This window comes from Macaca mulatta, chromosome 14 (assembly GCF_049350105.2).
Source record: "Macaca mulatta isolate MMU2019108-1 chromosome 14, T2T-MMU8v2.0, whole genome shotgun sequence".
Lineage (NCBI taxonomy): Eukaryota > Metazoa > Chordata > Mammalia > Primates > Cercopithecidae > Macaca > Macaca mulatta.
This window is the reverse complement of record NC_133419.1, coordinates 10,803,646-10,819,775: the sequence shown is the minus strand read 5'-3', so window position 1 is coordinate 10,819,775 and position 16,130 is coordinate 10,803,646. Positions and strand designations below refer to the sequence as shown.

The 16,130-nt window shown below is 47.5% G+C and overlaps 1 protein-coding gene across 3 annotated transcripts in view; it reads right to left on the bottom strand.

Moving 5' to 3' along the window:
• The window catches only part of PLAAT3 (phospholipase A and acyltransferase 3), a 33,404-nt gene extending 23,269 nt beyond the window's left edge, over positions 1-10,135 (bottom strand). For 2 of the 3 annotated variants that reach the window (XM_077961489.1, XM_015113770.3), the window contains exons 1-2: positions 10,087-10,135; positions 9,702-9,770 (exon numbers count right to left, since the gene is read on the bottom strand). Coding sequence is in view for 2 of the 3 variants with exons in the window: in XM_015113770.3 (XP_014969256.1) it covers positions 9,702-9,716 (15 nt within the window). In the remaining variant the exon portion in view is untranslated. 3 annotated transcript variants of the gene reach the window in all.
• Positions 10,136-16,130: the final 5,995 nt, after the last annotated feature.

Below are 16,130 nucleotides of genomic sequence, written 5' to 3'. Positions count from 1 at the left end.
TACCCAGGTAATGGGGTTGATCTGTGCAGCAAACCACCACGGCACAGTTTTTTTGTAACAAACCTGTACATCCTGCATATGTATGCTGGAACTTAAAATAAAAGTTGAAGGAAAAAAAAGAAAAGAAAAAAACAACCCTAACAACCATCAATAAGGACTAGTTAAGTAAATTATCCTACATCCACACATACACACGCAGACATTAGAGACAGCAAGGTGAATTTACATGAGCAGGCATGGAAATATTAATTGAGAAAAGCAAGTTGAAAGACATTATTATTCCATTGTTGCTTAAAATATATTTTTAGGCCAGGCGCAGTGGTTCACGCCTGTAATCCCAGCACTTTGGGAGGCTGAGGTGGGTGGATCACTTGGGGTTAGGAGTTTGAGACCAGCCTGGCCAACATGGCAAAACCCTGTCTCTACTGAAAATACAAAAATTAGCCGGGCATAGTGGCACATGCCTGTAGTCCCAGCTACTTGAGAAGCTGAGGCAAGAGAATTACTTGATCCTGGGAGGTGGAGGTTGCAGTGAGGTGAGATCATGCCACTGCACTTAGCCTGCCTCGATAAAATATATATGTATACTTTTTTATACTTGTATGTATAAAATGTATTATACACTACATATGAGCTAAGGAAAATAACCAAGCTGTTGTATATTACATACACAACAGTGGGTGGTTGGGATTCAGGAACTTTTATATTTCATATTATTTTATTATTTGAATTTTCATTAATATTAATTACTTTGACAATAAAAATGTTAAAAAGTATTTAAAGGGGAAAATATACTCATTGTTGATGGACTTGCAGTTTTTAAGTTGGGAAATGTGGATATTGTCTGTTGCCAAACCTCATGAAACTTGCCTCTCAATTGAAGGTATTAATTTTCTTTTTAATTATTTTCTAGGCCAGGCGCGGTGGCTCACACCTGTAATTCCAGCACTTTGGGAGGCCAAGGAAGGTGGATCACTTGAAGTCAGGAGTTTGAGACCAGCCTGGCCAACATGGTGAAACCCTGTCTCTACAAAAAATACAGAAATTAGCCAGGGGAGTGGTACATGCCTGTGGTCCCAGCTACTCAGGAGGCTGAGGCTGGAGAATAGCTTGAACCTAAGAGGTGGAGCTTGCTGTGAGCCCAGATGGTGCCATTGCACTCCTATCTGGGAGACAGATCGAGACTGTCTCAAAAAAAAAAAAAAGTATTTTCTAGTTTTCCAAAATGTTTAAATAAGCATGTGTTCATTTTAGAATCAGAAATTGAGTTAAGACTTGACAAAATCAGTGGTAATCCGTACAATCACTATCATGTAGAAATAGCAAAACCAACACAAGCAAAAAGACTAGAAACATCTACAGCAATATCCTAATGGACATTCCTTCTGGGTGCTGGGTGCGGGGGCTAAGCATGGTTTTTGTGATAATTTTTGCTTCCTTCTATTTTTCTGTATATTCCAGGTCTTCTGTGATGAGCATCTTTAAGTTTACAGCATGCTTCTCAACATTTTATCATGAAAAATTTTCAAACGTTCAAAATTGAGGCCAGGCACAGTGGCTCACGCCTTGTAATCCTAGCACTTTGGGAAGCCAAGGCGGGTGGATCACCCGAGGTCAGGAGTGCGAGACCAGCCTGGCCAACATGGTGAAATCCCATCTCTCTTAAAAATACAAAAAAAAATTAGCCGGGCATGGTGGCGGGCGCCTGTAATCCCAGCTACTCGGGAGGCTGAGGCAGGAGAATCGCTTAAACCCGGGAGGCAGAGGTTGCGGTGAGCCAAGATCACGCCATTGCACTCCAGCCTGGGCGACAAGAACGAGACTCTGTCTCAAAAAACAAAACAAAACAAAACAAAGTTAAAGGAAGCTGTTTAATGAACCTCTGTATACCTGCCACACAGATTGTGCGATTATGTGACTCTATTTGCTTCATCACAAATATGTTTATCTATTCATTCCCTCTGTCCAGTGTCTCTTTTTTTTCCTTTTTCTCTTTTTTTTTTGAGACAGAGTGTTGCTCTGGAATCTTTTCTCATATTCTAGATTATTTATCAGATTCTAGGTTATTAACAGAAAGGCCGGGGATGAGCCCTGCAGGTGGCTAACACCTCCGGCAGGGGGAGAAGCCCGAGCAAAGGCCCCAGCAAGGCGCATGTCTGAGCAACAGCAAAGAGGCCAGCAAGGCTGGAGTAGAGGTGCCAGGAGGGCAGAGGATGGGAAGCGGGGGTGGAATGGAGGGTCGAAGAAGAGTAGCCAGGCTGGCAGGCAACGCAGCACCTGACAGCGCTACGTCCTTGCCTCTGACTGTCACTGGCAGGAGCCACTGCCAAGTTTAGAACCCAGGAGACTCAGGATCCAACTTGGGTTTTAAAAGGGTCCCTCTGGCTGCTGTGTTGAGAAGAGATGAGATGTAGGGTGCAAGGAGGAAGCGGGAACCTATTGAGAGGCAAACTGCGGAGAGGGGGGATCCGGGCATGAGTAGTAACGGATGCTGGATCTCCTTTTAAGCTGCAGCCCACCGATGGTGCTGATGGAATGAGGTGGGGTGTGAAGGAAAGAGGAGTCAGATGACCCCAAGGTGTCTGTACAGAGCAAGTGGGAGGCTGGGATGGGGCTGTTTAGAGACAGAGTAGGCTGGGGGAGAACCGGGCCCTCACGCTGGGCAGCAGGTATCCCAACGAGAGGCAGGGACAGAGCGCACACATCAGATGGAGCTCGGGATCATGGTTTAGAATGAGGATCATCTGTGATCCTTATGAGAGCAGCTCCTACTGAGAGGTGGAGGCAAATGCCTGGCTGAAATGTGTTTGAGAGAATGGGGACACAGTGGCATGTGCCTGTAGTCCCAGCTACTCAGGAGGCTGAGGCTGAAGGATCACTTGAGCCAGGAGTTCAAGGCCAGCCTGGGAAACATATGAGACCCTCATCTCTAAAATTTAATAATAATAATAAAGAAAATAAAGAGAGAGAATGGGAGAAGATGAACTGGAAGTGATGTCAAAGAGAGAACCTGAGCACCTGAAATTTTTGTTTTGGTCTTGAAAGATGAAGGAAACTTGTATGTGGTAGAGACATAATTTAAACCCAGATCTAAGGACATCCAAATCCTACACACCATACTGCAATCATAGAAGCTGGTGGGGAGGAAGTGGCCTTTAAGGAGATGTATGGAGACAGGCAAGCAGGAGATAAGGAGACGGGAGGAGAGGCAGGCAGGGCAGGGGCTTCCACTGTGGTGAGTGGGAATCTCAAGGTGCTCTTGGGGTTTGGTCAGAAGCAGGGTCCCTGGGGTGAAGCCCAAGCCTGGTATTTTTTTCAAGTTCCCAGGTGGGCTGGGCATGGTGGCTCATGCCTGTAATCTCAGCACTTTGGGAGGCTGAGGCGGGAGTATCAAGAGGTCAGGAGATCAAGACCATCCTGGCTAACACGGTGAAACCCCGTCTCTACTAAAAATACAAAAAATTAGTCAGGCGTAGTGGCATGTGCCTGTAGTCCCAGCTATTCAGGAGGCTGAGGCAAGAGAATCGCTTGAACCTGGGAGGCAGAGGTCACAGTGAGCCGAGATCGTGCCACTGCACTCCAGCCTGGGCGACAGAGCAAGACTCCATCTCAAATAAATAAATAAATAAATAAATAAAATAAAGTTCCCAGGTGATTCTACTGTGTAGCCTGGAGCAAGACCACAGGAGAAGCATTGTCTCAAGGGGAAAGGCGGGGAAGACTGAAGAGTTGGGTTGAGATGGGCAGTCATGCCTCATTTCACAGATGGGGAAACCATAGCTTAAGGGAGGTGATGTCACCTGCCCAGGGCAGCCTGAAAGTGACAACCAGCCTCTTCCTCACCCCTGCAAAGAGAAAGCAGACAGCCCTGCCCTGCAGCGGACTTTACCTCTCTCCAGTCAAGGGCCCTCCAGACGCATCCCTGCAACTCTGACTCAGTCCAAGACCCCTGGCTCTGCCACTGTGCGGGACCAGGGAGGACAGTGAGGATGCTTTCAGAATACTTTTTAACCCAAGGGTTGAAACAAAACAAAAAGAATGTTTTTCTTTCACTCAAGGCTATGCAGGAAGCATGCCGATCCACCTACATGTCATTTGTCTCATCAGAGTTTGAGGGTTTGGGGTTGTTTATAACATATTTCCGGACTACAAAAAATACAGAAAGTGGGACAAAGAGCATGAGTGCTCTGCTTTTAAATCAAGATGGATTTAATTTTCAGAAACAGTATTACACACTTGGGGCTCTGAGTTCAAATCTGAGCTCTACTACTTACTAACTACATAGTCTTGGCCAAGTTACCTAATTACTCCTAGCCTCAGTTTCCTCAGCTGTAAAATGGGGATAGGTACAGCACCTGATTTGTGGGATTATCCTGAGGATCAACGGAGTTAATACCTAAAAGACACTCAGTAAATAGGGCTTGATAACATAGGAGCCATTCACTAACTGGCAGCTTTTACTGCCACCGTTCCCCAGGATGCTGTCATTATTTTTGATTTGGAAAGGTCACAGACAGCTCTGGGACCAGCTGGAGACACGGTGGAGGTTGTGAAACCCAGAATGAAACCAATCCTCCATGTTCGCAAAACCACATTCTGTGGTGAGTGTGGAAACCCCTAAACTCGCCCCCTTCACTTCTGACGCCCTGGGGGAAAAGCTTGTGATAAAAGGAAAGGCTAAAGTCCAAGGTGGGTACTGAGAAAAGATTTCCCAGTTGGGAGTTTTGGTGGCAAGGTTTTAGGAAAAGAAAAAACCCATGAGGAGCTAGGTCTCTATTTTCTGAGGCTGCATTCCCAGAAACAGGGCCCAGCTCACCCCCGGGGGCCTCAACTGAGCCCCTCTGTACTCTATTGCTGTGTGATCTCCAGGGATCACCTCACCTCCCTGAGTTTCTCTGATAAACAGGGCTAAGACCCATCTGTCAGCGTTTGTGTAAGGAATCATTGAAATAATGGAAGTGAAAGTTGTAAAAGCACTTATGCCTATGAGAGGGTTGAGACCCCATGCCACAGGCTGGGTTGAGGACAGGTGGGAGAAGGAAGGGGCCTGGCTCCCTAGATTGCCAGCCTCGGGCACAGAGAGAAGGAGGAGGAGGGATGAACAGCAGCTGACCTGACACATTACACTTTCCCTTATTGCCACCCTGTGCCCAGGCCTCTTAGCAAATGGGGGAAAGAGAGTGGCAGCTCTGGCAGGCATCAGGCCCAGCCTCAGCTGCCCAAAGGTCATAAACATCCTGCAAAAGGAAGCAAAGCTCATCTACCCTCCCAGGCTTTGACTACCAGGCCCAGGCCTATTCTCCTACAGGGCAAACCTCACCTTCTGCTGAGTCAGAATTGCCCCTCTACTCACCCCCACTACTACCACCAGCACTGCTGGGGGTTTTCACCTGTTACCTGGAATCCTTATAAGAGCCCCATGTTACCAGTCGGGAAACTGAGCTCAGAGATGGGAATTAATTAACTTCCCTAAGGTCCCAGAGCTCCCCAAAAAGCAGCACCAGGATTCCACAGCAGACCTGCCTGAGCTTCAAGGTAAGGTTCTTCCCACCACACCAAGTAATTCACACCAAGGTACTGACATTCAACAACTGTGCTCCCATGGCAAAACTGGCCTCTGCCTCACTGCACTCTCGGCCTGAAATGCCCTTTTGCTGTTCACCTGGAAGATTCCTACTCATCCCTCGAGATGGGCTCAACATGTCCACTCCTCAATGCGTCCCCTGATGCTTAAGCAAAGCGAGTTGCTGCTGCCACCACAGCCAAGCCGTAGCCCTATTATTGGATGACTCATTGTTAAGCCTAGCCTGTGGGAAGAACTGATCAGTTTCCTTGCCCAGCCTGCCAGCATTCCAAGGGCCAGGATTCCCTCTAATTCACCATTATCCAGCCTGGCACTGACAATGTTCTCAGCAGAGGTATATGGCAGAGGGATGCATGGCTTCCTCCTCAAGCCCCTCTCAGCCTGTGGCTGAATAAGGATGAAACCCTGCAAGGCCTGAAGCCTCAACTGCTATTTAAGAAGGGTCCGCTTTTCTTCTTCTCTCCCCTCCCCTTTGCACCTTAACTAATTCCACAGAGATCCATCAGAACATCAAGCAAACTTAGATTGCAGAGCAGTCAATGACGGAGTCTTGACTCAGAGAACAGGGAAGGCCTATCAATTTCCTCATATTATGGAGCCTCACTTTCACTTTGGGGTTTCATTTCCTTGGCAGCAGCTGCTCAACAAGCCACAGATTCAAGGATGGGGCAGGTGGAGGAGGGAAGGGAAAGGCTCCCCGCCCACTCATTCTAGCAAATTTGGAACACAGAGAGGAAAGAAATAATCACAGCAGGAGGCATCACAGGCTGAACTAAAGGGCTCAGGAAACTGTGGACACAGCCTCTTCCATCCCCCAGGAGGCTCCTGGGAGCTGCTTCAACAACAACTAACATAAAAGCCGTAAAGGCCCACAGTGGGGAGGCAGGAGCTGTCCTTCCCCACTGTAGACAAATAGGAGCAAGATTTCTGTAGAGGATAGTTTTGTTTGGAGTTTTTTGTTTTGTTTTGTTTTTTTCTGCAGGGTCGCGCTCTGTCACCCAGGCTGGAGTGCAGTGCTGCAATCATGGCTTACTGCAGCCTCGACCTCCCAAGTTCAAGTGATCTACCCACCTTGGCCTCTCAAAGTGCTGCAATTACAGGCATGAACCACCCCATCTGGCCCAAAGGGAATTTTAAAACAAAAATAAAACCTATTAAAAGTCGGTCTGCTGGCCGGGCGTGGTGGCTCACGCCTGTAATCCCAGCACTTTGGGAGGCTGAGGGGGGCAGATCACGAGGTCAGGAGATCGAGACCATCCCAGCTAACATGGTGAAACCCCATCTCTACTAAAAATACAAAAAATTAGCCGGGCGTGGTGGTGGGCGCCTGTAGTCCCAGTTACTCGGGAGGCTGAGGCAGAAGAATGGCGTGAACCCAGGAGGCGGAGCTTGCAGTGAGCGGAGATCCGCCACTGCACTCCAGTCTGAAAAAAAAACAGTCGGTCTGCCTTTTATTACTACCATGTGCTGGCCATTTTAAACAATGTCAGTAATAAAATACCACTCCCCCCCAAAATGTCTTATTTGCCTAAATTCTAATTGCTGCAGTTACCATTGAGATTTAATCATATACATGTGAGCCTCCAATTAGCACATTTTTATTTCTTATCCTTCTAAAACTTTTGTCTTCTACAAGTTAAATCGGAGAACACACAGTTACAGTCAGTTCCTGAAACACACAGACTCAGCCACAATTTCTGTTTCAGCAATCAGTTCCTAAAGGCTCAGAATAATTTGAACTCCATTTATACAGTTTATGTAGCCAATCTCTGTGGTCCTGCATTTTCCTGTGTTTAAACAGAAAATAGCCTGTCTCCCAGTGCCAAAAGAAACTAAAAGAATGATGTTTGAAAGCCTGGGTGACTTTCATCATTTCTAAAGCAATGGATTAAATAAATGTCAAGGTTCACTATCACTCAGCTATTTTCTCTGATTTTTACAGAAGAAAAACTTGGGGAATTTTGCCAAATATAATTGAAATGTATGATGCGCTGGACGTGGTGGCTCACGCCTGTAATCCCAGCACTTTGGGATGCCGAAGCGGGCAGATCACCTGAGGTCGGGAGTTCGAGACCAGCCTAATAACAGAGAGAAACTCTGTCGCTACTAAAAATACAAATTAGCCAGGCGTGGTGGCGCATGCCTGTAATCCTAGCTACTTGGGAGGCTGAGGCAGGAGAATCGCTTGAACCCAGGGGATGGAGGTTGCAGTGAGCCGAGATCTTGCCATTGCACTCCAGCCTGGACAAGAGTGAAACTCCATCTCAAAAAAAAAAAAAAAAATGTATGAGGAACTGTCTGGTGAAGATTTTGTTGTTGTTGTTTTTGTTTTTAGAGACGGGGTCTTGCTATATTACCCAGGGTAGTTTCAAACTCCTAAGCTCAAGTGATCCTCCCACCTCGGCCTCCCCAAGTGCTGGAATTACAGTAATGAACCACTGCACCCAGCCTATCTTAGTGAAAATGTCTCTAAAAAGGAGATATTTAGGCTGCTAGAAATGATTAAAGAAAAATGACTTAGGCAGTATTGCAATGTCTGGAATTTATTATGAAATGGGATTTTTATAAATCTCTGCCAAACTAATCCTGATCGTTAAGGTTTTTCCTTGGTCTCTCTAGTTTTATATGAAAGCAGCTTTTGAAATTACAATTAATAAAAAAGTTATTCAATCAACTGTGAGCAAAGATGGACTAGTAGATATAGCTCCCCTGAATACTGACCATGAATATGCAAAGAAGATTGATTTTGACAATGTCATGGACAACTCTTCAGAAGTTTCCAAAACAGAAACTGTAATATTATTATTCATCACTGATACCAGCCTACACCGAAGAATAAGTTTTTCCTTTTTTCAAAAATACATTAATGTGATTCAAACCTACTAATCCATTACTTTTTCCTGCTTTTGCACTATCACATTTACTTTATTTTTCATTTTTCATTTTTTTACTCTCATGCTTACATATATGAGGTTTATACTGTCATGATTAAATATACGAGGTTCAATAAAAGAAAATGTTCACTGTATTTCTTTCTGGACATTATTACTATTCATTGCATGATCATTATAATGTTGTCAGATAGAGAAGGATATTAAAAAGTGACCACTCCAGGTGTCAAACATGCCAGATACACCCTGACACCAGGCAAAACTCTTTATATGGACTGAGATAATAACAACAGTGAACTGTGGTTGAGCACTCAAAATGTGTGCTAGGCATTGTTCTGGGCACTTCGTGAGTATTAAGTCATATAATCTTCACTCTGCAGCAGGCTTGGTGGCTCACGCCTGTAATCCCAGCACTTTGCAAGACGGAGGCGGGCGGATCACGAGGTCAGGAAGTCGAGACCATCCTGGCTAACACGGTAAAACCCCATCTCCACTAAAAATACAAAAAAATTAGCCAGGCGTTGTGGCACGCGCATGTACGCCCAGCTACTCGGGAGGCTGAGGCAGAAGAACCGCTTGAACCCGAGAGGCGGAGGTCGCAGTGAGCCGAGATCGCGCCACTGCACTCCAGCCTGGGTGACAAAGTGAGACTCCATCTCAAAACAAAACAAAACAAAACAAAACCTTCACTCTGGGAAACAGTGGATTTGAACTTGATCGGAGTCTCACAGCCAGATGCTCAACACTAGGTGGGTCCACCTCCAAATCCTGTCCTCTGAATCCCTCTGCTGCGGTCCGGCCAGGGGAAGGGGGGCAGTCGCCCAGCACAGTTACGCTGGGAGTCCGCTGGCAGGGCTGGTCATGGGATGAGTCAGCTGACACAGCCCCCAAGGCCTGTCCCGGTGCCCGGGTGTGGCTCCGGAGGGCAGCGCCGGACTTCTGCGGACAGACCTGCCCCCCTGGCCACCTGCCTCCTGAGGGTCCCGCCGTCCGCTGGGCGCGTTTCAGGCAGGGCGACCCCTACACCGGCCCCCGGAAGGATGCACCGAGACAACTCCGACAGGTGCGCGCCGACCCGCAGCTGACACCGATGCCCCGCAGCTGACAGAGGTGTGGGCCCCACATCCTCCAGGCTCCTCTCTCGGAAGCAGTAATTCAGGCTCCGAGACAACGAGTCTCCATTAACCAGGGGCTCCCACCCCCGCCCAGCCCCGCCCCGCACTTACAACGAGCGCACGCATCTTCTCTCGCGGTGTGGACCCTCAAGGCCAGGCTCGATTTCGCTGCGTAGATGTCTGAGGCAGGGGGAGCAGGGATTTATTGTCATTAACAGAAAACTGCGTCCCCTGACCCCAGGGGACGGCGGCCTCTGTTGGGGAGGGCGTTCGAGGCGCGCCTCGGAACCCGGGAACAACCACCTCGCTCCCTTTAACAACTTTCTCACCGGGGCCCAGCGGGCGCCCAGGAGGCTGCAGCTGCCAACGGGCGGCTCGGCAGGCTCGTCTACACCCGCCCCATCCAATTTCATCTCTTTCTCGCGGACGGGGAGAAGCATCCCAGGCACCTCGCCCGGCCTTGTAGCACCCTTCGGGGAAGACCCGCTCCACCCACCTTGCAGACTCGGAGGCAGCGCTGCAGCCTCAGCAATTGGACCGGGTCTAATGGCCGCAGTGGCCGGGCCAGCGTGAGGTCACCCGGCCCCTCCCCGCGCCGCCGGCTAATGAGAGCCTCGCAGAGCGCCCGGCCCCAGCCCCGGGGAGACTGCAGGACGCCCGCGTCCCCGGCACCGCCTCTTCCCGCCTCACCTATGCCCTGCGCGCCCAGCATCCAGGAGTGGCACACGCTCGACCTCTGCACACGCATCACACTGCAGGGCCATGATCAGTTTACTTTCGCCTTCACTCAAGAATGGGCTTACAGTTTAAAAACTGAAGGAGTTAAAAATATACCACCATGGGCCCAGCGCGGCGGCTCACGCCTGTAATCTCAGCACTTTGGGAGGCCGAGGCGGGCAGATCACGAGGTCAAGAGATGGAGACCATGCTGGCTAACACGATGAAACCCCGTCTCTACTAAAAATATAAAAAAGTAGCCGGGCGTGGAGGCGTGCTTCTGTAGTCCCAGCTACTCGGGAGGCTGAGGCAGGAGAATCACTTGAGCCCGGGAGGCGGAGGTTGCAGTGAGCCGATATCGCGCCACTACACTCCAGCCTGGGTGACAGAGTAAATACCACCATGGCATATTGGCTGTTTTGAATTAAAGGCATTTAAAAATCAGCAGGTGCAAGAAGACCCCTTTTCTGTGTCTTAAAAGCAGATGAAATTCCCATGTTGAAGGACACCTTCCTTATACTAGAAGAAAAAGCAACATCCTTATCCTCAAAGAGGAGACGTTGAGACGGAAAGAATTCGGTAGACCTTGTTGAAATAATTTTTTCATTTTTTACTTTTTTTGATTTTTGTTTGTTTGTTTGTTTTGAGACAGTCTTACTCCCTCACCCAGGTTGGAGTGCAGTGGCTTGATCTCAGCTCACTGCAACCTCTGCCTCCCCGGCAAGCAATTCTCCTGCCTCAGCCTCCCGTGTAGCTGGGATTACAGGCATATGCCACCATGGCCAGCTAATTTTTGTATTTTTTATTTTTGTATTTCACCATGTTGACCAGGCTGGTCACGAACTCCTGGCCCCAAGTGACCCACCTGCCTCAGCCTCTGAAAGGGCTAGGATTGCAGGCATGAGCCACCACTCGGCTCATTTTTTACTTTTTAATTCACAAAAATTGCCATGTATTTGTCATGTACAACATGTTGTTTTGAAATATGTATACATTGTGGAATAACTAAATTGAGCTAATTAACATATGCAGTACCTCACATACTTCTTTTGTGGTGAGAACACAAACCTCTCCGTAATTTTCAAGAAGAACATAGTACATTGTTATTTACTATAATCACCATGTCGTGCAATAGATCTGGTGAACTTATTCCTCTATTCCTCCTAATGGAAATTTTGTATCCTTTGGCCAACATCTTCTCCACACCCCCCTATTCCCCCCAACCGCCATAACTACCATTCTACTCCCTACTTGTGGGTTCCATTTTTTTAGATTCCATATATAAGTGAGATCACGAAGTATTTGTCTTTCTGTGCCTGGCTTATTTCACTGAACATAATGTTCTCCAGGAAAATAACTCTTATCTGGTAAGCCTCCCCCACATAATTTAGTTGCTTCTTTTTAATTTTAATTTTTATTTAAATAGAGACAAGGTCTCAAACTCCTGGACTCAAGGGATCCTCCCTCCTTGGCCTCCCAAAGTGCTGAGATTACAGGAGTGAGCTACCTGCCTCGCTCTTAGTTGCTTCATTGCACTTACTATTCTTTGTGCAATTAGGTACAGAAGTAACTGACACCAGCTGCTTCTTTGGGTCTTCATTTCCTTATGAGGGCTCCTGTGTTGCAGGACTCAGAGGACTGCAGAGACTAGTATGGGTGAATATAGGAGGATATTTATTTTAAGGTGCGCACCGGCTCAGTGGATTCACATCCAAAAAACTGAGCCTTGAACAAAGACCAAGCAGGATTTTTATAAGCAAACTTACAGAAGCAAACCAAAGGCAGTTAATCATATAATGACAGGTCACATAATCTATAGCGTAACTGATGACTTGGCATAACTTGTGGCCTTGCATAGTTGGTGGCCTTGTAGCTGCATTGAAAGAAAAAACAAGAACTGGCTAAATACAGACATTTGTCCTGTTTTTTTCCCCTTTCACCTTTGCTCCGGAGGTGGGGCATCTGGAGCCTGTTCCTTTGGTTTGACTTCTCAAACAGCATTATCTTATAACTGTCCTTGAAGTGAGCTTGCTAGGCAGAGGAAAACTTGCTCTTCTTTTCTTTTTAACTATTGCCTTGCCACATTCTGGGCTTTGGCTTTTACTTTTCTTGGAGTGAATGAATGCAGTACTTATTATTATTATTATTTTTAAATTTCTGCCTCACCTGTGCCAGTAAAACTAGTATTAAAGAAATGTGTATGTTTTTCTCCTGTTAATCTTTTTTTATTTTTTTGAGACAGGGTGATATGGTTTGGATCTGTGTCCCCACCCAAATCTGTCGTCAAATTGTAATCCCCAAAGTTGGAGGTGGGGCCTAGTGGGAGGTGACCGGATCACAGCGGTGAATTTCCCCCTTGGTGCAGCTCTCTGATAGTGAGTGAATGCTCGGGAAATCTGGTTGTTTAAAAGCATGTAGCATCTCTCCACTTTCTCCCTTTCTCTTGCTCCAGCCATGTGAGGTGCTCATTCCCCCTTTTCCTTCTGCCATGATTGAAATTTCCTGAAGCCTCCCCCATGCTTTCTGTACAGCCTGCAGAACCATGAGCCAATTAAACCTTTTTTTTTTTTTTTCTTTTCTTTTTTGAGAGGGAGTTTCCCTCTGTCACCCAGGCTGGAGTGCAGCAGCGCAATCTCAGCTAATTGCAACATCTGCCTCCTGGGTTCAAGCAATTCTCCTGCCTCAGCTTCCCAAGTAGCTGGGACTACAGGCATGTGCCACCACGCCCAGCTAATTTTTCTATCTTTAGTAGAGACAGGGTTTCGCCATGTTGGCCAGGCTGATCTCGAACTCCTGACGTCAGGTGATCTGCCCACTTTGGCCTCCCAAAGTGCTGGAATTACAGGCGTGAACCACTGCAACCAACTAAACCTCTTTTCATTTTGAACTACCTAGTCTCAGGTATTTATTTATAGTAATGCAATAACACAGTGTCTCGCTCTGTCACCCAGGGGGAAGTCAGTGGTGAGATCATAGCTCACCACTATGGCCTTGACCTCCTCCCGAGTAGCTGGGCTGACAGGTGCCCACTGCACACCTGGCTAATTTTTTTTTATTTAAGAAACAGAGTTTTACTATGTCACCCAGCCTGGTCTGCAACTCTGGGGTCAAGTAATCATCCCACCTTAGCCTCCCAAAGTGCTGGGATTCCAGGTGTGAACCACCACACCTGGCCCTGTTGATCTATCTTGTGTCAATTTAGTCCTTGGGCCCAGCTGAGACCCTAAGAGGATGGAGGTGGGACTCACAAAACTGTATTAAATTTAAAGCCATTCAAAGGCAAGGATCTAGCAGAAAGTGCTTTTAACTATTGGGTCTTAATGCCATCACATATCCCCAAATCCTTGCACAAAACCTAGCACATCGGCTGGGCATGGTGGCTCACACCTGGAATCCCAGCACTTTGGGAAGCCGAGGCAGGCAGATCACTTGAGCTCAGGAGTTCAAGACCAGCCTGGCCAACGTAGTGAAACCATGTCTCTACTAAAAATACAAAAATTAGCCACACGTGGTGCTGGGTGCCTGTAATCTCATCCCCGCTACTCAGGAAGCTGAGGCAGGAGAATCATTTGAACTTGGGAGGCAGAGGTCGCAGTGAGCTGAGATTGTACCACTGCACTGCCTGGGCCATACAGCGAGACTCCATCTCAAAAAAAAAAAAAACCTAGCACACCATAGGCATTCCATGAATGAATGCATGAATGAAGAATGAATGACCAACACAGGCTGTTTCTCTGCACTGGGATATGACTTCACACTAGTAGAACCAGCTCTTGTTGATCTCTGTATTCCTACCACTCCAGTGCCAGTACTGAGTCTTGCAGTTAGGATGCCTGGACCAAATCCTGACCCTTTTACTTATTATAATAGTTGTAGGGCCCAGGCCATGGTTCCTTCTCTGAACCTGTTTGTCTATAAAATGGGGCCTTGGTGATATTGTATAATGTATAAGAATACATTTCCCAGCTGGGTGCGGTGGCTCACGCCTGTAAGCCCAGCACTTTGGGAGGCTGAGGCGGGCGGATCATGAGGTCAAGAGATTGAGACCATCCTGGCCAACATGGTGAAACCCCATCTCTACTAAAAATAAGAAATTAGCCGGGTGTGGTGGCACACAGCTGTAGTCCCAGCTACTCGGGAGGCTGAGGCAGGAGAATCGCTTGAACCTGGGAGATGGAGGTTGCAGTGAGCCGAGGTATGCCACTGCACTCCAGCCTAGGCAACAGAGTGAGACTCTGTCTCAAAATAAAAAAATTTTTTTAAAAATACATTCCCCAAAGAGAGAGCAACAAATGAAATGATGCTTATAAAGTGCTGAGCCCTCGGATCACGATGTCAGGAGATTGAGACCATCCTGGCTAACACGGTGAAACCCCGTCTCTACTAAAAATACAAAAAATTAGCCAGGCGTGGTGGCAGGCACCTGTAGTCCCAGCTACTCGGGAGGCTGAGGCAGGAGAATGGCGTGAACCCGGGAGGTGGAGCTTGCAGTGAGCCGAGATCGCGCCACTGCACTCCAGCCTGGGCGACAGAGCGAGACTTCATCCCAAAAAATATATAAAATAAAATAAAAATAAAGTGCTGAGCCCGACGTCTGGCACAGGGTAAATCCTCGCACAACACATGGTGGCTGTTACTAACATGAGAATAGGTATGTGCCCATCAGCATCACATGATCTTCACCACCTTTCTGACAAGGAGAGTCAGAGGCAATAAAAATACCAGAGTTTTATGTGCCTTATCACTCATCAAACAAATTACAGAGCATGCTGAGCCAGGGACTGACTGTAAGGTCATCCAAACCCAAGATGGACAGGTTCGGTTTTGAGGCAGCCAGGCTGACTTCTGCCTTTCCTCACCCTCTGCTTCCAGAAGCTCCCAGATGTCACCTCCCTTATCTTTTCTTTTCCTGTCACTGTGCCAGAAAAAAAGCAAAACAAAACAAAACAAAACAAAAAATCATACTGGGAAGGGGGAGCAGTACTGACGGCTATGTATTTTTACTTCTCACACAATTCTCAAAAGAGGAGCTCTCTAAGAAAGGCCCCGGGACTTACTAAGAAACTGCCCCATGATGCCAAGCTATCACCAACAAGGCGGTTGGTGATATCCAGACCGCCTTGAGTCCTTATCCCCCGCACAGAGCAGGCGAACAGGTGGACTGTGATGCCAGGATCCAACTAGCGTCCAACTCCAAAGCTTCCAGGCTTTTCTGCATAGCACGGCTATGAAGCCCCATTCCTCTTGTGACAAGGGGGAATCTATTATTTATGTATGTATTTTTTTATTTATTTTGAGACAGAGTCTTGCTCTGTCTCCCAGGCTAAAGTGTTGGAGTGCAGTGGCACGATCTCAGCTCACTGCAAACTCCGCCTCCTGGGTTCAAGCGATTCTCCTGCCTCAGTCTCCCAAGTAGCTGGGATTACAGGCCCGCGCTACCACACCTGACTAATTTTTGCATTTTTAGTAGAGATAGGGTTTCACCATGTTGGGAGGCTGAAGCGGGTGGATCACATGAGGTCAGGAGCTCGAGACCAAACTGGCCAACACGGCGAAACCCCGTCTCTACTAAAAGTAAAATAAACTAGCTGGGCGTGGCAGTGGGCGCCTGTAATCCCAGCTAATCGGGAGGCTGAGGCAGGAGAATCACTTGACCCAGGAGGCGGAGGTTGCAATGAGCCGAGATTGCACCACCGCACTCCAGCCTAGGCAACAGAGCAAGACTCCGTCTCAGGAAAAAAAAAAAAAAAAAAAAAAAAAAATTCCAGAACCTTTAACCTGGGAAATGTCCAGGTTTTATTTCTCTCATTGTTCAATGGCCAT